Here is a 20936-nt window from a genome sequence, read left to right on the forward strand (position 1 = left end):
GCATATTCAGCCAACTTGATGCCTGGACCGATGGGGCAGTGACTCTGTACTGTGTCAACTCAGCCAAGCAGGATCTACCTTCCAGAATCCTCCATGGTTTCAGTGCTGCATGAGCTCTGGAAGGCAACAGTGAAGCAGCGGCCGTGGTTTTCACGCTCTGGACAGTGCCGGGCTCCAGGCGTGGTGGGAACTCCAGCACACTGTAGCTGATCTGCTGGCTCCCCTTGCTGGCCTGAGGCAGCACCCAGGCTCCAGCTCTCCGGCCAGGTCTTCAGCTTCTCCGAGTCTTAAGCCAGGTGCACGCACAGCTCCATGAAGGGTGCAGCTTCTCCTGCGTTACGTCTGCATCATCAAAGTTGGACGTAGTGAGAGACACACACAGATCCAGTCTGTCTTTGAAGATTACAGTTGTTCATGAATTCCAGTGTGTCCCCACAAGTTCTAGGTCTGTCCTTGCTCTTATCCACGTCCGGCTCTATCATGACTGCCTCTGGCTGATCTCTGGTGATTTCAGGTTCAACACTAGAACCAGAGACAGCAAGTTAGCCTTGCATAGACTCCCCCACCGTCTCCCAGCAACGTGTAATGTCTCCGAGAAAAGGGAACGCTCTTGCACTGTTGGTGGGAATGTAAGTTGATACAGCCACTATGGAGAACAGTGCAGGTTCCTTGAAAAACTAAAAATAGAGTTACCATGTGACCCAGCAATCCCACTGCTGGGCATATACCCAGAGAACACCATCATTCAAAAAGACACATGCACTCCAATGTTCATTGCAGCACTATTTACAATAGCCAGGTCATGGAAGCAACCTAAATGTCCATCAACAGATGAATGGATAAAGAAGATGTGGTACATACATACAATGGAATATTACTCAGCTGTAAAAAGCAATGAAACTGGGACATTTGTAGAGACATGGATGGCCTGCGAGACTGTCATACAGAGTGAAGTGAGTCAGAAAGAGAAAAACAAATACCATATATTAACACATATATGCGGACTATAGAAAAATGGTACAAATCAACTGGTTTGCAAGGCAAAAATAGAGACACAGATGTACAGAACAAACCTATGGACACCAAGTGGAGAAAATGGGGAGGGTTGGGGGGGAATGAACTGGGAGATTGGGATACCAAATAGTACACTCTAAATATATGCAGTTTATTGTCTGTTAACTGTATCTCAATAAAAGTTCTTAAAAAAAAAGAAAAGAAAAAACAAACACACATGTAACATCTAAAGCAGCCCCGTCCAACAGAACTCCTGTGATGATGTGGTTCTGTTTCTCTGGCTGGATCCTGGTGACCAGTGGGGAAGAGCATGGAGACAGAGAGCCAGCACGCTAGGGGTGACAGGCCTGGAGGAGAGAGTCCTAGAGGCACACCAGCCGGCCACCACTGACATTCCTACCTGAGAAAAACAGACCCCTGTGAGCTTGCCCTGTTGGAACCCCACCCCCAGTCCAATTCCCAAGCCAAATTCATCACCGTGAGCTCAGTCACAGAATGCAAGCAGGCTGCAGGGAGGGGTGCTCTTCAGCAGGCAATCTTCCCTGTGCTCTCAGGGGATGCCTTCCCACACCGCCTCTCCAGTTCCCTCTGCAGATCCTTCCCCCAGTGCGCACGGCCTGCCTTACAGCATATGGTTACCCATGTTGTGTCAAACCGAGTTTTTTGTTTTAAACATCAGCCCTTTTTCATGACTCTGCGTATATGACAGTGGGTAGTGAGACATCGTGTTTGTCAGCTCCAGTCTCTGAAACTGGCCACTTACCAATTAAGCTTTACCAAGAAGGGGTCTTTCCCGTTGGGTCCTGAACGGTTCACTGGACATGAAAAAAAAGGTCTGGCTGAGCATTTTCCTTCCCGGCTGAGCTGAAGTGGAGAACAATGGGTGGTGGTTTCCAGCTGTGCCCGCAAACACAGTTCTACACGATCACAAGGAAATTTTTTTTTTAATGGTTGCTTACACAAGCGGTTACCCGCTATGGTGTTGACATAGGAAAAGGCGAAATGCTGGGAACCGAATCTCAACGACAGCGCCGCGGGCAGCTTGGGGCGCGCGTGGTTTGGTTCCTTGAAGGCACCGGCTTGCTGCTCACTTCCTCCTCCTTTTGGTCCCGCCTTCTTGGTGTGTCTCCCCGGGAAGGCTGTAAGAAAGAGAAGGGAAAGGGCCTACTGGCCTTCCTGGACGCCGCCTCTGGGGTCCGCGCTCGCCTTCCTTTTCACGTCCCCCGGGACGCGCGGGCTGCTAACTCCGCCGCTGCTCGGGGCTCGCGGCGCGGCCCGCGCCCCGGAGTCCCGTGCGCGCCCCCCCGGAGTCCCGTGCGCGCCCCGGAGTCCCGTGCGCGCCCCCCGGAGTCCCGTGCGCGCCCCCAGGCCCCCGCCGGGGCCGAGCGCTCCCCGGCCCGCGGGCGTGCAGCACGGGCCGCCGCCCCCTCGAGGCTCGGCCGGCCCCTCTCCGCCCCGGTGACGCGTCCGCCTCCCGGCAGCGCGCGGGCCGCCACCCTGGGACGGCCGGCCCCTCCCGGCCCCACCCCCCTCCCCCCGGGCCCCCTCCCCGCACCCCCCGACCCCGCGGACGGCGGCCCCCGGGGCGCGGGTCCGCCGCGGAGCCCGCAGCGCCGCACGGATGCCGGGCCGCTCGGCCGGGCGCCGAGCCCGCCCCCCGCGCGCTGGGGGCCGGCCGCGGGCCCCGGCCTTGGGTCCCTCCCCTTTGCCCGCGGCGCCCGGCGCCCCGCCGCGCGCAGACCCCGCTCGCGCCAGGTGGCGGCCCGCGGAGAGCAGGGCGGCCGCTCCCGCCGGCGCCGCGCCATGGGCAACACCTCCAGCGACTCGCGGCTGGAGGCCTGCGACGCGCAGCAGCGGCTGTCGGCGGGCGAGAGCCCGGCCATCAGCGCCGCGATGTTCTCGGCCGGGGTGCTGGGGAACCTGGCGGCGCTGGCGCTGCTGGCGCGCCGCTGGCGCGGGGAGCCGGGGCGCGGCGCGCGCCGCGGGAGCCCCATCTCGCTGTTCCACGTGCTGGTGACGGAGCTGGTGTTCACCGACCTGCTCGGGACCTGCCTCATCAGCCCCGTGGTGCTGGCGTCCTACGCGCGGAACCAGACGCTGGTGGCCCTGGCGCCGCAGAGGCGCGCGTGCACCTACTTCGCCTTCTCCATGACCTTCTTCAGCCTGGCCACCATGCTGATGCTCTTCGCCATGGCCCTGGAGCGCTGCCTGGCGCTCGGGCACCCCTACTTCTACCAGCGCCGGCTCACGCGCCGCGGGGGCCTGGCCGTGCTGCCCGCCGTCTACGCGGCCTCCCTGCTGCTCTGCTCCGTGCCGCTGCTGGGCCGCCAGCGCTACGCGCAGTACTGCCCGGGCACGTGGTGCTTCATCGGGCACGAGCAGACCGCCTACCTGCGGCTCTACGCCTCCCTGCTGCTGCTGCTGATCGTGGCCGTGCTCGCCTGCAACTTCAGCGTCATCCTCAGCCTGGCCCGCATGCAGCGCCGGGCCCGCAGGAGCCGCTGTGGACCCTCCCTGGGCGGCGGCCCCCGGAGAGGCGAGAGGGTGTCCATGGCGGAGGAGACGGACCACCTCATTCTCCTGGCCATCATGACCATCACCTTCGCCGTCTGCTCCTTGCCTTTCACGGTGAGTCCCTGGCTTCTTCGCCTCCGCAGCCGAGCTCCGGGCAGCCCCCTCCCCCTCCCGCACTCTTCCTCCCGCACTTTCCATCACCACGCAGATTTCTGCAACTTGTAAAAAAAGGTCTGTAGACTTGCCCGCTCCTTTGCTTACCTTTGCCGCGCCTCCTCCTTCCCTGACCCCATCAGACGGGCGTCTCTGTGCTGGCGTGGCTCACACAGCAGCGCAGCGCCCTGAGAGCCAGCCTCGGCCCTCCGCCCAGCCCCCGGGAACCCGCAGCCTCTGGGCAAGGCCGGTCTGGCTTCGTACCTGAGGAAGAAGCGGCCCCTTCCGCCTTTGGATGGCGGGCAGTTACAGCCTGCGTTCCCCGAGCTGTCCTTTCCCTCCCGTCTTCCCCCAGGCGCGCCAGGCTCTGCCCTCTGTGTCTCCCAGAGCAAAATGGGATGCCCAACCCGTAGCATTGCCGCTGCCATTGAGAACCGTCCCAAGCGAGAAGGGTCCGTGTGGCAGAAGTCCAGAGCGGTCGCTGTCTTAAAAGTTCAACAAAGCCTAGTTTATAGGTTACCCAAATGACATACTGGGAGTATAAGTCTTTGTTGCCATGAAGATTCATAATATTTTTCTAATGATAGTTAGAGGGAAGGCTGGCTGCTTGGAGAAACCCCCTGCCTAGGTTCTGGGCTGGATGCTGCCTGGTTGGGGGCGACCTGAGCCGTTCGTTCCCCGATGCTGTGAGTCTGAGCCGCCTGAAGTGTAACGTGGGTAGCAGCGCCTGGGGTGTATCCCAGCATATGCTGGCCTCTTACAGAGAAATGAGAACTTAGAGCTTTAGCAGCTCTGCTTCCTAACCTTCAGGAGCACAAGACTGACCCTGCGGGGAATAGACAGTTGGCAGTGATTCTCACCTGCCACAGTCCTGGAGAAAAGAAAGAGACAGACGATGCCTGTCATTGGCAGGTGTGACCTGTAGACGCTGAAGAAGTAACTTTATCCTGCTTCCCTCCTCCATCACTGCTTTTGATTATCTTCATAAACTCATCCTTAGGGGTGGGAAAGGACACAGGACCCTAAAAGCCTGGATATGACCCCCCCCGCCATGAACTCCCTTTGTTACCTGTGTTTTCTCCTCCCTGGTCTCCACTGTCCTCACACTTCTGCTCCATCCTCTTATCAGGGTAGAAGCTGGTCTGAATCAATAAAGTTACGCTTTGAGAGGAATGAGATGGAGTATGTAAAAGATGCCCTTTTATAAAATTGAGTAGGACGGTGGGAGGCTGCGTCTCCCGTTCACCCTGAGCCGGAGAGCTTGCAACAGGAATGCGACGAGGTGGGACCCAACATGGCTCCCCCAAGTTGGTTTTGTTTTACTGGTAGAACTGCAGTAGGGGCTAAGTTAACTTTTGGGGGTCGGGACTAGGATGCAGAACATCTGTCTGTGAGAGAGAGCATTTCAAGTTCCACTAAACAACTTAGCATTTAACTTGGGAGACATAAACTATTTCTGAACCGGGGGTACCTGTTTGGACTGAAATGAGGATGTCAGTCCTTAGAGTTTTCCGTATCATTTGTGAGTGTGTACATATAAAACTGCCCTCCAACCCCAGCTACTTAAATAGCTTGGGAACAGGCTCAGAGGTGACCACACGCTTGTGAAAAGGACTGCTGTCTCTTCCCTTTGAGGAGGAGAGCAGGAGGAAAAGGTCTCCTTTTTGATCAGGACTGAGCCACTGCATAAAGTGTATTTTTTTAAATAAAGGCCGTGATTTCAAACAAGTTCCCGTTTTCAAGTCAATTTGCCTTTTATCATGAGAATTCCATCATTGCCATATGTTGACTTTTCAGATACACAAACACTCACACTCACTCTCTTTTTATTTACTGTTAAGCCAGGGGCACCTCCTGAGTTGCCAAATGGAAGCGCTGCAAGTCCGCTTCGAAGGGGTGGGGGCGTAGGAAGTTTGCTTTGAATCTGTGTTTTCATTTGAGCTGTGTTCATGGCTTTGCGGGGGCAGATAAAGATTATGAGGGGCTTTAGCTCCTTCAAGCCATTCCTTGGCATCGACAGTACCAGCAAGTATTATCTAAGGTCTCTTCTGCATGTATGCATGGCAAAGATACTCAAAGAGCAGGACAAATGCCTAGTGTGACTATAATCTAGACAGTTAGCCATGCTGACTTCTTGCTTCGGGGGCCAACATGACAGGTTTTCCGGGTGAACTGCAGATAACCCAGTAGGCGCAACACAGATATTTGAACTGTACCTTAAATGGGAAGTATCAGGTCGTCTCTTAATGAGGAAATTTACATTGACCATTGACTAATTTTATCGATAGAGTATTGGTACTTTTTAGTCTCTTTCATTTACATGGCACTTTGTGTTATGAAATGCTACACTATCCAGAATTAAGTTATTTCTTGGAAGGCTTATCTGACAATTCAAAACTCAAGGCTACTGAATGGCGCATTACACTCTGCTTTTCAGAATGTTTGGCATGTGTCCCTGGGGTGTGATTTCCCCCATGTCCTTTTGTTCTACTTGGCCCACACTAAAATTGCCGTGAGAAATGGCCTACACCAATCTCCCACCCGAGGCAGGAATCGTTTCCACATATCCTAACCAGGGCTCTGGTAGAAAAGGCAAAGGCTTCTGGTTGCCTTCAGGAATTCTCCTGTTCTTCTAAGAGAGCACACATAGCCCAATAGAAATACAGTGTGACCACAAATGCGTGACCCATATAGGAATTTCCAATTTTCTAGTAGCCACATAACAAAAAGTAAAAAGAAACAGATAAAACTCATTATTAATTTATATATTTTATTTAACCCAGTATATTCAAAATATTATCAATGCAAAATGTAATCAATGTAAAATAATTATTTATGAGCTAGTCCAACTAATTTTCTTCCTGTGTCCCAGAAAATACTAGCGATCCTCCGTGTCTCTGCCTCTTTCTTCCTTGGGATAACAGAGCTGCTTTCTGTGGCCCTTAAAGTGGGACAGCTGTGTACCCAGTGGGACGCCAGCCGACTCAGCACTCCCGGAATGAGAAGAGGGGAGTGCGGAATTGAGGAAGCCTGAACTATTAACGTCAGTCATGGTCCAAAGGTGTGGGCGAGTTACAATTACTGCTTCCTCCAAAGATGCCAGCCTAGGACTTCCAAAGTTTAAGTAAAATTCAAAACGTAAAATGCCCAGCACACTGTAATGAAGTCAGGTTCAACTTCAAATGTTATTATTATCAACATCAAAACGGCTAACACTTTTGAGTGCTAATTTCTACATACATTAACCCATTATCTTCACAACCATCTGTCAAATAGGTAGCATTTTTATTCCCATTTTATAAATGGGGCAAATAACTTATCCTGGGTCCCACAGCTAGTGAGTGTTGGAGCCAGGATTCAAAGCCAGGCAGTTTAAGCACAGAGCCTATGCTTTTAACCACAATAGTCTTGGAAAGAAAGTACTCATTTCAGAGGTAGCATATGAGAAGATTAATCCAAGATTTATAAGACAATTGTGAAGAGGTTATAAATATCCGGAATTTCAACTTTTAGCTTTAAAAATACAATGGCAAAGACCTTTTTCTCCATATCAGATCAAGGGGCCTGAGCTGGGGCCAAAGGTACAGTTTCTTTTTTCTCCTGCACAGGCCTATGCATTAAAATGCTGAGTCTGAGAGTCTAGAAGATCGGCTAGTGTAAATGCTGGTCTAAATTAAGAAATAATCATGGCAATAAAATGCAATCCAAAAACTGACAACAACAAAAAAAAGAAATTACCCCTCACATGAAATTTTCTGTTGGTACAGAACATATCTTAACTGATTTTTTAAAAAAGCATTATTTTGGCTATCCAATATAAAATTATGCCACGGGACCAACAACATATTCCAAACTGTTTATTCACTAAAGGAATGGTCTATAAATTAACAAATTCCTCATATTAATCAGATGTTGTTATCATTTCACAGAGACAAATAGAAACTTTCTTCCTGAAATGAAATAGGTCTCAAGAAATATATCAGACCTCCATTCTTGACTCAAATACTGTTTGTCTCTTAATTTACAACCCATATCTAACCACTTTCTCACTGCTTTACTAATAATTGTGAATAGCCTCTGGTCATTTTAAACTGTTCTCCACATGCCATTAGGATAAAGTGCTTCCGCATTTTATTCAGTTCTAAAATTTCAAGAGTGAACCATTGACTCATGCTAAAAATGTCTTCATCTTTAGAAATTCTTTAGGGCTATAATCTCTAGGTAAATCTGATTAGTGGAAATCTGATCTTCAGAATACACAACAAACTCAAGTAAACAGTACCAGAGTTTCCCATTCATTCCTGGTACTCTTTATGTAAAATGTAACATGAATGGGGGTTGTAAAACTGATTTGAAATTTGTCGATTACATACATGCACAATATCACAATTCTAGTAGTGATGAAAGAGAAATTCAGAAATCTCTGTGCATAAGCACTGTGAACTCTGCCTGGCGATATTTTGAATTAATATCCATGTGCTCCTGGAAGGCCCTGGATCATTCCTGTATCATCAGTAATGTGTTTGGGGATTGTTGAAAGCGTTTTAACACACCTTACTTTTTAAGAGAGAGTTCTATATGAGTGTTTTCACTTGACACCTTTTCCTTTGCCATTTGATATTATGAAATGGTGGTTGTGAATAATGACATAATTACACTGAGTTTTAAAAATGTAGACAGCAAGAACTGTTGTCCTTTTCCCTAAAGAGAAGTGGCGCGTTGTGTCTACACCCTTGGTCACGGCGGTCGTCACGGCCTGCCATTTAGCTGTGGAAAGCGCAGAGAAAAGAAAAGCCCCGAAGAAAGCCCAGTAGCTACTTAGATATAGCCATGGTTTTAAAATCTATAAACAGGAGCCGTAATGCCCATAAATCTTTGCGACACATTTGAAAAAAAGTCTCCTACGAACCCGTGATCGGCCCGTGGTGAATTTCACGTGCGACTTTCCATCGCAGACGTTCTATGCAGATGACGGCAGGGTGTGGAGTGGCTGAGAGGGAAGTCTGGGTCCCACCACTGTGACTGCGTGGCTTCCCTGCTTACCTGCGGTGTGATTTGGGGCAAGGTAACTAATTGTCTGCGCCTTGCTCTCCTCTTGACTAAAATGGGAGTGATAACATTTTACAGATTTGTGTAAAGATGAAACACAACGAGACACAGACTGCTTAGGACCACGCCTGGCACACAGGTATTCAGGACAGATTAGCTGCTCTTTCCATCGGATTCAGTTTCCAAAGAAAATCATTGTATACTAAGGACGAGGAACTGAATTCTGGAAGCTCCGCGTCATTTGTTTAATTGGCCTGAGTGGGTCTTTTGCTTTTAAGTATGATAAATGAATAATTTTAAACTATTTCAGGTGTTGGGTAAGGGTCTAAAGCCGTGGCTCTCAACTTTGCCTTCATGTTAGAATCACCTGGGGGGCTTTAAAAGCTCTGACACCTGTGTTACAGCTCAGACCCAATCCGTCTCAGGGGGCAAGCCATTAGTGTATTTTCATTTATTTTTTAATTTTTTCCCATCAGAGTATTTTTAGTGATCCTCAGGTGATTTCAGCGCACAGCCAAATAAATTTCTCATGTTCTCTAAATGTGACCACTATGTAGTTGCAGTAAAGGTGGAAAAGCAACTGAAACAGTGCCAGGTCGGTGCAAAGGTGACGTTTTCCACGGAGGCTGTGAGGATTCTATGGAAGACTCATTAAAAGAATACGAATTTTCACCTGTGCCACTTTGCAGCCGTCACAACAAGCGCTGGACCCTTAGCAAAGCCTATAGAGTCTGCCCTGAGGCATTAAAATTCACTAGGCTGTAATTCACTAATTACATTGGTCCTTGGTATTTTTCTAATAGCAAATTTATTAGTAGTAGGTGCAAAAACGTGTATAAATTCTCCCAGCCTCTGAAGCTGAAGTCCGGAATATCAGTGAAACTTTATTAATTGACTTCCACTCATTGTGTCCACCTTTAATTAAAATCCAGGATCCACGGGCGGGAGAGGGGAATGAGGAGTTAGTGTTTAATGAACACAAAGTTTCAGTTTAGGAGGATGAGAAAAGCTCTGGAGATGGGTGGTGGGGATGGTTGCCTTTCCCTGTTCTTTTATGTGATGGTCAGTCTCGTGAGGCCACAGGAGGAGACAGGAGATGCTCTGGGAAGCACAGTTTATCACATTCACGGGTCTGAGAAACAGGAAGCACAGCGTGTCATGCAGGGCCACATGGGGAAGTACCAGGGCAAGTCAGGAGGCAGAAGGGGCCGGAGCTTGGGAGAGCCTGGGCCGTGGCCTTTGCCAGAGTTTCTGAGGCAGGGTGGGGTAACCGGTTTAGGACTGGCTATTCGGAAGCATTTCAGCAGGCTCTAAGCTATATAAGTAGCCCCTCGTTGCCTGGTACCAGGCCCTGGAATGATTGAAGCAGAGGAATACTGCCTCCTGGGGTGCAGAGCCCGAGAGAGGAGCCCTGGATTGGTTAGTTTGCATATCAAACAGTTGCTCCTGGGTGAGCCCTTGGCTACCTCTAAGGATTGGCCAGCCCTGGAATGGGAGATCTCTGCCCAGCCAGAAAGTTTTTATGATGTCAAAACATCATAATAGATAGAAAATAAAAATACAAACAATATAGTTGCACAACAATGTGATGACATTTGAAAATGGTTAAAATGGTAAATTTTATGCTATGTATCATTTACATTAAAAAGAAAAAAACCCGGGGTCCACAAGACCAAAAATGGTGAATCCTAGGCAAGAGCCAAGAACCAAAGGGGAAAAAAAAATGGAGAGGTAGGAGAAGACAAAACGTACACTAGGAAATTCAGGGGTCTCTGAAGCATGTCTGTTTTCCAAGAGTAAAAGAGGAAATTCTCTTCTACAACATACTGCCTGCCTCCTAAAATGCAAATTTTAAGCATTTCTAAAAATTACTCAGCATAGTGAATGAACAGGAAAGGAAACAGTACAGAATTGCTTCATCCTCTAAAATCATTTTTCACTTCTCACTGGTGTGTCACACTCTAAAGAGATCAGGAACTATGGTTTGGGTCATTCTCCACTGAAAACCTGACTCATTTTTGCTGAACCCTCTCTACACGGCCCACTGGACAATCCAGTATTACATTCTTTGGCAAAATTAGATCTAAACTCAGCTACAGACTTTTTCTACAGCAGAACGCTCAGTTGCGTATGTGTAGTGACTAACATATTTTAACCAGTTGGGTTGACGTACATTGTTACCCTGAATTCCTAAACTCCAAAGTCGCTCCTTAAATACACCATATAAGTACTGTAAATTTCGCATCCAAGATAGTTTAGCTAAGAAAAGTGTTGTTCCGTTGCATATCCGCACCTAGCTTTCCTCTGCTCTGTGTGCTCAGGGACATCCAGCAGTTCTCTTTTTTTTCCTTCACTCATCTGCCAAGACTCTTCTCCATTCCCTTAAGCCAAGACTCTCTGGCATAAACACCTATGGCTGCCAAACCTTCCCGATATCGTCCTAATATAAGCAACCCGAAGATGACTGCACTTCTCCCTCCCTGCAGTTTGCTTTGTATATCCAGTGGCCAGATGCCTGCAGGGTAAGTACCAGGGGGAAAGGATACAAACCATTCCTCCTTCTGGCAAGGGGGAGTGGAGGAAAGAAGGAATGGCTCTCTAATTCACCAGCTGCCATTGGTAAGAAAGTCCCAGGAGCTCTATGAAGAACTGGCTTCAAATGCCTGGGTGAGATTTACACATTTCTGTCTTGGCTATAAGCTATGTGGAAATGTTTGGTCTCTATCAAGCGTGTACTTGTCCATTCTCTGCAATCGGACCAAAAAGTTGTGTTGCGCCCTAAATATCTAAGAAATCAGATGAGAGCTGGTGAACCACTTTGAGAACACGGGCCAGCATGTAAAGATGTGTCATTTTTCCAGCGTTTCAGACTTTGCTCTGAAGACCTTTGGTCTAACACAGGCAACCTGGACGTGGCACACAGGGAATGCTGCTGTTCTGGTGTCCAGAGACTTGGAATTTGTGTCCTGAGTCGGCCACTCACCAGCCCCGGGAACTTGAGCAAGTCCCTTACCTTCTCTGCACCGCGGTTTTGTCACTGGTAACATGAGGATAATAAGGAGTGATGCTGTGGGGCACTTACTTACTATGTGAGCACCGCTTTCGGTAGCCAACCCAGATGACTTCCCGTCATCCTCCCAGTGACCGCAAGAATAGATACTGTGATGATCACCCACTTTAAAGAGGTAGAAACAGAGCCACAAAGAGGTTCGTTTTCTTACCTATGGTCCCAAAGCTGTTTATGGAGCCAGGATTCAAACCCAGGCAGCCCAGTGGCCAGAACACAGGCCCTGTGGTGTGCCCCTCTCACTGAATTGTAGTCAGGAAGCCGGATTCAGTGATTGGAAGTAAATGCAACATGTGGTTAATAACTCACTTCCTCATCTGTCAAAAGGAGACAGTAGGGATGTTCCCGAGTGTCCAGCAGGACGTAAACATGTGGGAGAGCAGTGAGATTTTGCTGCCTCCCTCTGGCCAGCAGACCACACACAGAGCACATTTTGCTTTTCAGTCTTAAGAAGTTACATAGGCCGAAGCCTATCCACTGCTACCATGGGAAACTAACATCCTCTTCCCCTTTTGCTTCTTACAGATTTTTGCCTATATGAATGAAACCTCTTCCAAGAAACAAAAGTGGGACCTCCAAGCGCTTCGATTTTTATCAATTAATTCAATAATTGACCCTTGGGTCTTTGTAATCCTGAGGCCTCCTGTTCTGAGACTAATGCGTTCAGTCCTCTGTTGTCGGGTTTCATTAAGAACACAAGATGCAACACAAACTTCCTGTTCTATACAGTCAAACGCCGATAAATATGCTGACGTTTGAGGATGGCAGTTAAGAAGCACTTAGTCAGCCAGCATTTGGAAGATCATTTTGAAATGGTTTCTTGGAGAAATGCAAAAAAGTTAGTTTATAAACACAATGAAGTTACCCTGACAAAACAGTAGACAAACATTTCAGCCGTGGTTTGGGCTACAGACGTGCCGACAAGGCACTTTGTGGAAGGTGTCGGACGGATCTATAAAGCCTACCCTCAAGGAGCATGTTCCATGGGCTTTAGAGGAACAACCAACTGCATTTAAGATCCAGTGCCTTTTGATTTAAGCTTTTCCGTGGAATGAGAAAGGATGTAGTTTTGTAATCTGTTTAAAATCCTAAATAGTTACTGCGTTTTCTGTTTTAATCATCTAGGCTAGTACCATTATAAACATACAGTGTAGGAAGTGGATGAGTTTGAAAATCGTAGTTACTTTGTACTGTATGTTTGTGTAGGTGGAAGTACTCTCTTATCACGACAGCATTAGTCATAGACGAGTAGGCGTGGTTGGTTAATGTCAGCTTTTTCATTATCCATAAGAAGCTGTGTGTCAGAGCATCAGGTTACTTATTTGATAACGTCTGTCGTGCTAATAGTAATCAAAAGACTAGGACTTTTACTCTCAACAATAAATAGTAGGCTATTAAGAGAGGTAATTCTGATGAATACTCTTAATTCTGTTTCTAGGGAAGGGTGTATGTGGCTGTGTCTGCAGACACATATTAGGATCAAAACCTGAGAAATCTGGTCAGTTCTTCAGAATACACTGGAACTCTTTCAATGCTGATGTTGAGGCCCTGACTTGCATCTACTTTACAGGATGGTTGTGTTGTAGCAAAATTCAGCTGTCTGTATTTTTATCTGGGAAACATGGCTTGACTCATACTGTGTAAGAAATCATGCAACCGTGAGTCATATCTTAATGTATTTCTAAATCTAAATGTTTGGCATCATATAAACGTGGCATCAAAATATTTCAGTGAATTTGCACTGTTTAATCATATCTTATTTACAGTGTAAACTCATCTGAAATGTTACGAAAACAAACTATAAAAAAATTGAAAATAGAATAGTGTGATGCATTTCCCCCAAATAATAATTTATCATTAGTATAGATATAATAATTTTTGAAATGAGATAAAAGTGGAAATTTTTTATTTAATTTGGCAGGTTTTTAAAGTGTGGTTGCATTGCAAATTAGATTTTGAAATATTCGATACAGTACTTAGAGGATTTTTTTCCCTTATAGCATGATCTTCAAAATAGTGGACACCTTATTTTTTTGCAGTGAGTGTTATTACAGCATAGCTGTAATAAAAAAAAAAAAAAAAAAAGAATGTTAGTTTTTTCCAAAGTCTCATTGAGTTGCTTACGCAAAACTGTTTCCTATACGTAGTTATCAGACTAGATGATCACTTGGGAGCGATTGCCAAACAATCTAGAAATTAGTGTGTTTTTATACAATCTATGTCAGATCAGCCCTTATTTTAAAAAGAATAAATGAATGGTTTGCTTTCCTACTAATTTAAACAAACCAGACAAAGTTTAACTTAGCTAAAATCTGGACATGTAAATAAATCTTCCCTGTCCACCAAGCATTCTAGAGTTAAGAAATTGTTCTAAATAGGACTAATTAGGCTCATGGGTAATTCCCAAACATAAAATTATAAAGTTACTTCGAATCTGGAAGATTAATTTCCTTTATCAGATGACTTCTTTTCCCTCCAAATGAAAATGTTAAGTACCGTCATTCACTCTACCTCACCAACCCCCCAAATTCTCGAATAATGCCTGAGAACTTAAAAACAAAAACACAAACTTGGACATAATACCACTAATGGGACAGAATTATCCACTCTGTGGTCCCAAAATACGAGTCTAAGCCATTTAAGAACTGATAACTTTCCAGAGCTCTGTTTCCTAGTTTTCTCCTGTTCCTTGCACTGGGTTTAAATGACTAAATCCTGTTATTTCATCTGCACTGATATTTACATAGAAGGAATCGAAAGTTAAAATCCTATGTAATAGTAAACAGGTTACTATTTACGGACATTTCAAGGTAGTAGAAAAAATTACTTATGCAGGAAATGTAAATTTTTTTTAACTTTTAAATATTCAAAACATCACATCACATCAGACATAACTGTTTAAGTTTACTGACTCATTATCAAGTAAAATAAAAACTTATTTAAACAGAACTTAGCCTAGTATATCAGAGAACTGGATTGTGATGAAAAAAGACCTAGGTTTTATTCTTTGCCCCTGGCAGTCAGTGGAATGAAAAGGGAGAAAGAAACTGGAGTGGATATTCAACTCAGCATGCCAGCCCTGACTTTAGGTGTCCGCAAATGGGGTGGGCCAGAGCAGTCTGTTCTGAGCTGAATTGTTCCTGGATGGTTCCCTGTGGCCCAGGTCATCTCTCCCAAGAGAAAACTGGGAAATTCTGGTACTAAACTGTGTCCTTGAATCTCCAAAGATGCTGACAGGGCCTGAGTTTGCTTAGAAACTATAGAAAGCCTCCAGAAGACCTGACTCTCAAAGTGGTCTGGACCCACGGCGACCTGGAGACAGACCAAGGCTCTAGAAACAGCGCCAGTCCCAAGCTGCCTGGCTGGCAGAGACCGCGAGCCCTGGGCAGGTGGCGGACGACGCCCGTGCACATCACCACGTTGCCAGGGTAACTCAGTTCCGGTGTTGGTCCCCTGCCTGCTCACGTCAGTGCACTTTGACAGACGGGTTGCCCTCCTGCTGATGCAACGTCAGCTCTGCTTTGAACCAAGAAAAAGCAACACGTTCAAGTTTAGAAGCTGATGACTTTGAAAGGCAGGGGACGACAGTTAGCTCACACTCAAGTAGAGGTTTGTTTACTTCACTTAGCCACATCTAATGGTTGAAGCCAAAAATAATGGCTTTCTGAATGTGGGAAGAGCCCTGCTTGAGTCATTCACAGAGAGACAGTCTTCCCTGCAAACGATAATTTATATGTGCAGTGCCTGCTCATGACAGCAGTCTTCTGCCTTCGTCAAACACAGCTCTGTTGGAATTCCTCTCTAATTGCACATTTAAAACATACCTATAATCGTTATACTAACAGCATCATCGATTTTTTTTTAATTTACAAAGCATTTGATCACCTGAAATATACACCATGGAGATAAATGTCATTTTAGCAACTCACAGAAGCTATCGTCTAACTCATGCATGGGAACAAGGCCACGTATCGGGCATTACTTTTTGTTTCAGAAAGTTACTTTTTTTTCGGGTAGCTTTTGTGATTTTTATTGTAAGTAAATTTTCTTGAATTATATTTTTGTATTTCCTATATGTACTATTAAAGGTCCATTTGGGTGGTTTAATTCTGTGATCCCTGTGTTTCATTTTTCAAAATATGCCACGTCAAACAGATGGGTGATGATTCCAGCAGAAAGAGCGGGCACATTCCAAAGGGTCATTGAGGACTGTTGACTGAAAGGAATATTTACAGAGGGAGGGGCAGAGTTAAGGGAATCAATAAGGGATGATGGAAGAGCCCTTGGAAGCTGTCACCACTCCCAGGCCTGAAAGGACAAGGGAGGAGCAGTGAAAGCTGTGTCCCACCCAGCAGAAGCTGTGACCTTAAGCTGGAACCAAGGGAGGGAGGGAGGGGACTACCTTCCTGGAAGGTCTTTCTGCTCTTCTGCCTGTTGCTCCCGTTGGCCAAACCCAACCGTAACCCAGAGAGGAAGGGGAGCCTGCGTGATGAAGACCACAGCACAGGTGGAGAGTAGACTCAGAGGGGCAGAGGAGGAAATCCAGCACAAAGAGATTGAAAATACGGGGCCGAGTCAAAAATTATCCGCACTTAGGTTATGTTAAAACTTCTATAAATGCTGCAGCCAGAGTGCGGGTAAGTTCTGACGCACCCTCATATGTTCTTTTTAAAATTACACCAACAACTCTGTGGCGACCTAAATGGGAAGGAAATCCAAAAAACAGTGGTTGCGAATCTGCCCACGAATGCAGGGGACACAGGTTCAAGCCCTGGTCCAGGAAGATCCCACATGCCGCGGAGCAACTAAGCCTGTGTGCCACAGCGACTGAGCCCGTGCGCCACAGCTACTGAGCCTGTGCGCCACAACGACTGAAGCCCGCGCGCCCAGAGCCCATGCTTCGCAACAAGAGAAGCCATGGCAATGAGCAGCCTGAGAACCATCACGAAGAGTAGCCCCCACTCTCCACAGCTACAGAAAGCCTGTGCACAGCCATGAAGACCCCACACAGCCAATAAATAAAAGAAAGAAATTAAAAAAAAAAAAAAAGGACCACAGGAGTGAGAAAAATCTAGAAAAATATCATTTAGTGCTGAGGGTAGGCCTCATCCCCAAACGTAACATAACCTGGGATGCATCGACACAGCTATCGTAGAGAAAGAGTATATATAGCAATTCTGCAGTTCTGCATCGTTTAAATAAAAATATCAAGAAAAAGCAAATTTCCACAAAATAGGAAGATTGGACAAAGCCTGGCTCCCAAGGCCGCCTGTCTGTGTTGCCCTTTCTGCTACGGATCCTCCTTAGTCTCCTCCCTTCCTCGCCTCCTGGAGCACGCTCTCCCTAGCAGCCTGTCCCCTCTGCCCCTTCCACGGGTCTTGTCATCTTTGATGCACAGTCACCCTTTCCCCTTTCAGCAAACTCTAGATGGATCGGGGGGATGTTAGAGACGTGTCAGATTGCTTGTGGTTTTCTCAGACAAGGTATTTAACCTCTCTGACTCTCAGTTTCCTCATCTATAAAATAGAGTAAAATTATCCACCTCTGTAATTCCTGTAATTATTTTGAGGATTAAAGGCGTGAGTGCGTACAGGACGTGCCACATGGTGCCCAGAAGTTAGGGACTGGTGCTTTCTCAGGTGCTCGGGTTCCGTTCCCCTTCTGACCGCCTCACACACGTCTGACTCGGAGCGCTCCTTCTTGGTGCCAGGGGTGGGGCTGGTCATGGTATCTGTTTATGAACTCTGGGAAACTGTCAAGAATGAAGGCGACAGGGACGTCCCTGGCGGTCCGGTGGTTGAGACGTCCTCTCCCGATGCAGGGGTGCAGGTTCAGTCCCTGGTCCGGGAGCTAAGATCCCACGTGCCTCACGGCCGAAACACCAGAGCATAAAACAAGAAGCAGTACTGCAACACATTCAACAAAGACTTTAAAAATGGTCCACATCAAAAAAATCTTAAAAAAACGAAAAGAGTGAAGACGACACGTATGCAGGGGGAGCTCGTATTTCAGAAAAAGCAGTGAAGGTTGGCGCACAGGGGACAGTGCAGAGGCGTGTGTGTGAGCCTAAGAGAGAAGAAGCAAGAGAGACAGAAAGACGGCAGGACACGAAACACGGCCTCTGTCCCCTAGCGGAGCCAAGGAAGGAGCGAGAGGGGACGGCACCTGAAAGGTTATCCAGACAGGGGATGTTGTGTGCTGGCAGACACAGCTCTGCCACAAAGCGGAAACTGAGCGGATTTCATTTACACTGCATCTTCTAAAGAGCCCCAGAATAAGCCCACCCCCAGGCCGCAGCTGACCTTTCCTGTTCCTGAAACCAGCGCCCCAGGCTTCTCTGGGCAAAACTTTCCTGCCTTCTTCAGCTGTCCCTACGCGACACCTCATCATGTTGGCGCTCTCCTCCAGGCCTTATCCAGGTTACCCGCGTCCGTCTTAATCTGTCGGGCCAGAACCAAACACAAGAAATCATTCTGAACCAGTCTTACCAGCACTTCGTGCTAATGTGTCACCTGCTGGCTTGAGCTGGACATTACCTTTCTTTAATGCAACCTGAGATGGCAAAGCTTTGTGAGCCACTGGGCCACACCTTTATATCACTCAACAAGTGAAAGAAGGACCGGCTTTCTACTTGACACTACTTTACAGAGAGGAAAAGTGGGCACGCGGGAGGGAAGGGAGCTGTTCACTCTAGACCTTCTCCTAAGACACCCTTATGATTACGACTGTGGCGATGGCCTCGCTGCCTGAGACCACACGTCCTTTGGTTTCTCATTAGTCGTTGGCCTGTGAGTTCTTGGGCTGGCTCTGTAGGCTGCGGGTGGGGAGCTTTGAACTTCCCAACCAAGCTTGGTCTTTTCTGTGAGCAACTTGGCCCTTGAGATGATGCGGAACTAGGTGCCAGTGCTGGACCCCAAAGAATAATTTTTTCCTTGAAAATGGTACTCATTACTTTCAGTTACCAAATGATATTTTTGCTAGAATTAACAGACCAATACTCATCTCAGCCCTAAGAGTGTGCCTGATATGTCGTGAGAAATTAAACACTTAAAAATTCAACAGCTGCACAATGAAACCTTTGAAGATATAGTTGAGATTATCTTTCAGCTCTTAAAAAACTCAGCATGTCCACATTGTAAAGAGCTCAGAGGAACAAGCCAAAAAGCCGCAGACTTTTCAAAACTCAACATTAACTTTTTATGCTTTTAAAAATAAATGTCCTCATGTTACTTGTAAAATGAAAGACACAATAACCAAAACGCGCCAGGCTGAGTACTGTGGTGCGCTACTCTTTGACCTGTAAAAAATGAATCTTTCTGGTGTGAGTAGGCGTTCCGATAAGAGCAGAGCAAGTTTAACTATAAACGAGCGGGCCTGCCTTCTCTTCACTGCCTATTATGGTGACTGAGGAGTCGGACGCCCACATCTGAGAGGAAACACTCGTTCAGATGTTCACCTCTTCCTGTGAAATGACAGTGCAGAAAACTAAGGAAGGTGGGGAGAGTCAGATTCCTGTCTACTTGCTACAAATTTCTTCTCAATTAAGTTATGGTGAACCACAGTGGCTGCAAAGAAATGCTAAGTGAGGAAACATAATTATCTTGTGTTATCAACATTAAAGCCTTTTAAAAATAACGTTTTGCCTTTAGTTGATCTACTTGAGCATGTTAAAATACTACTATTTAAAATGCTTTGTAATAGGAATTTTGGATTAAGAGACAAAGCACATGGGGGGAAAAAGCCGAATCACTGTATTTTTAAACCAACACCCCAAAAGTTTAATTAAGAGCGGTGAAACTGGGATTGGAAGGCAGACATCTGATGGATGGGATCTGATGAGGTCTTCCCTCCGCGTCTCCGTTCCCGAGGCTCCTCCGCACCTCCCTGCCTTGCTCCGGACTCCAGCCTCCCAGCGCGTGTCCTGTGCCTGGCGCACACCAACAGGCTCCCATTTCGGGGTCACTACCCTGGCTGTTGTCTCTACCTGGAATAGATGCTCTTCTCCCAGACAGCCACGGCTCACCTCTTCACTTCCTCACCTGCTTCAAAATGCGAGGCCTTCACTGACCGCCTGGCTGAAACTACCCCCCACCTTCACTCCCCGTCCCTCTACCCTGCTCCATCACTTTCCAACGTGAGGGGCCTTCAACATACCTCCACGTGGACATACTTGTAACATCCATGGTGTGTGTCCTTGCCCTAGGACGTGAGCTCCAGGAGGTAGAGGTTGTTGTCTGTTTTCTACTGATGTCTCGTGTAAGAGTATCTTATAGAGCCGGATGTCCCATCCACTTGTAATTGTATCTTACAGATTTCAGGGCCAGCTATTTTAAAAAGTTACTCAGTGTATTATTCTTCAGCTATTTTGAAAAGTATTCAATGCTATGTATTCAGTGTTTTATGTGTACCCATTTACTCTTCAAAAGAACACAGTAAAGTAGATCTTGTCCCCATTTTTTTTAGATGACATAATAGACGTTCCAAGTTAAGCAACTAACTCAAAATCACACAGCTTTTAAGGGAAAGTAAAAAAAAAAAATTAAATTATTTTCTGATTTCAAGCCCAGGCATCATTCTACTGATCCCACAGAAATGAAGATCTGGAAGGCACCTCTATTTCTACATTCCACTGGAATGAAAACTCCATGGGCCATGGGCCTTGCCAATCTTTACTGCCACCATATTTGCAGTACCTAGGATCGCGTCTGGTATGTTATAGGTAGAGATAGAGATAGATATATAGATAGATATGTATATATCTGTACATACACACACTATATAGTGTAAATATATGTATTTATATTTGCTGAAAGAACTAACACGTGAATGAGAGGCTAATGTTGAGGACGCAATCTCTATTCATCTCTGAAAGACTCCAAATGGTTCATCTTCCTCCTCTTCTTCCTCTTCCTCTCCTCTCTGAACAGCTCAAGCCCGAGCCCGTTAGGTGGGGCAGAGGAAAGTCGGCCTCTGCCGCTGGAGGGTGTGAGCGCCTGAGCCAGGAGTGTGGCGTGTCAGAGCCCCAGCGGGGTGAGGGTGTGTCCACACAGGGGGCGGGGCCGCGTGAGATGTGGGGCCCTAGCGGACCAGGGGGAGTGTCCCCACAGAACGGCAGCCTGGAGTGAGGTGTCAGATCCCC

At 47.0% G+C, this 20936-nt stretch overlaps 1 protein-coding gene across 2 annotated transcripts; it reads left to right on the top strand.

Moving 5' to 3' along the window:
- The first annotated feature begins 2745 nt into the window (after positions 1-2745).
- Positions 2746-15890, top strand: PTGER2 (prostaglandin E receptor 2). 2 transcript variants are annotated; one of them, XM_057724207.1, is made up of 2 exons: positions 2746-3642; positions 12323-15890. In XM_057724207.1, the coding sequence occupies exons 1-2, from the start codon at positions 2818-2820 to the stop codon at positions 12554-12556; spliced, it is 1059 nt and encodes a 352-aa protein (XP_057580190.1). In that variant the 5' UTR covers positions 2746-2817; the 3' UTR covers positions 12557-15890. The 2 variants fall into 2 exon arrangements, with proteins under 2 accessions (XP_057580190.1, XP_057580191.1); XM_057724208.1 differs by lacking the exon at positions 12323-15890 and adding an exon at positions 4037-5392.
- The last annotated feature ends 5046 nt before the right edge of the window (positions 15891-20936 follow it).

The sequence above is a fragment of the Hippopotamus amphibius genome, chromosome 2 (assembly GCF_030028045.1).
Source record: "Hippopotamus amphibius kiboko isolate mHipAmp2 chromosome 2, mHipAmp2.hap2, whole genome shotgun sequence".
NCBI classification, from domain to species: Eukaryota; Metazoa; Chordata; class Mammalia; order Artiodactyla; family Hippopotamidae; genus Hippopotamus; species Hippopotamus amphibius.

Bases quoted from the DNA above. Each gene is read 5' to 3' on its own strand.
- PTGER2 (XM_057724207.1), top strand. From the start codon at position 2,818: ATGGGCAACACCTCCAGCGACTCGCGGCTGGAGGCCTGCGACGCGCAG. The intron at 3,643-12,322 runs GTGAGTCCCTGG...TGCTTCTTACAG, and splicing joins TCTGCTCCTTGCCTTTCACG to ATTTTTGCCTATATGAATGA.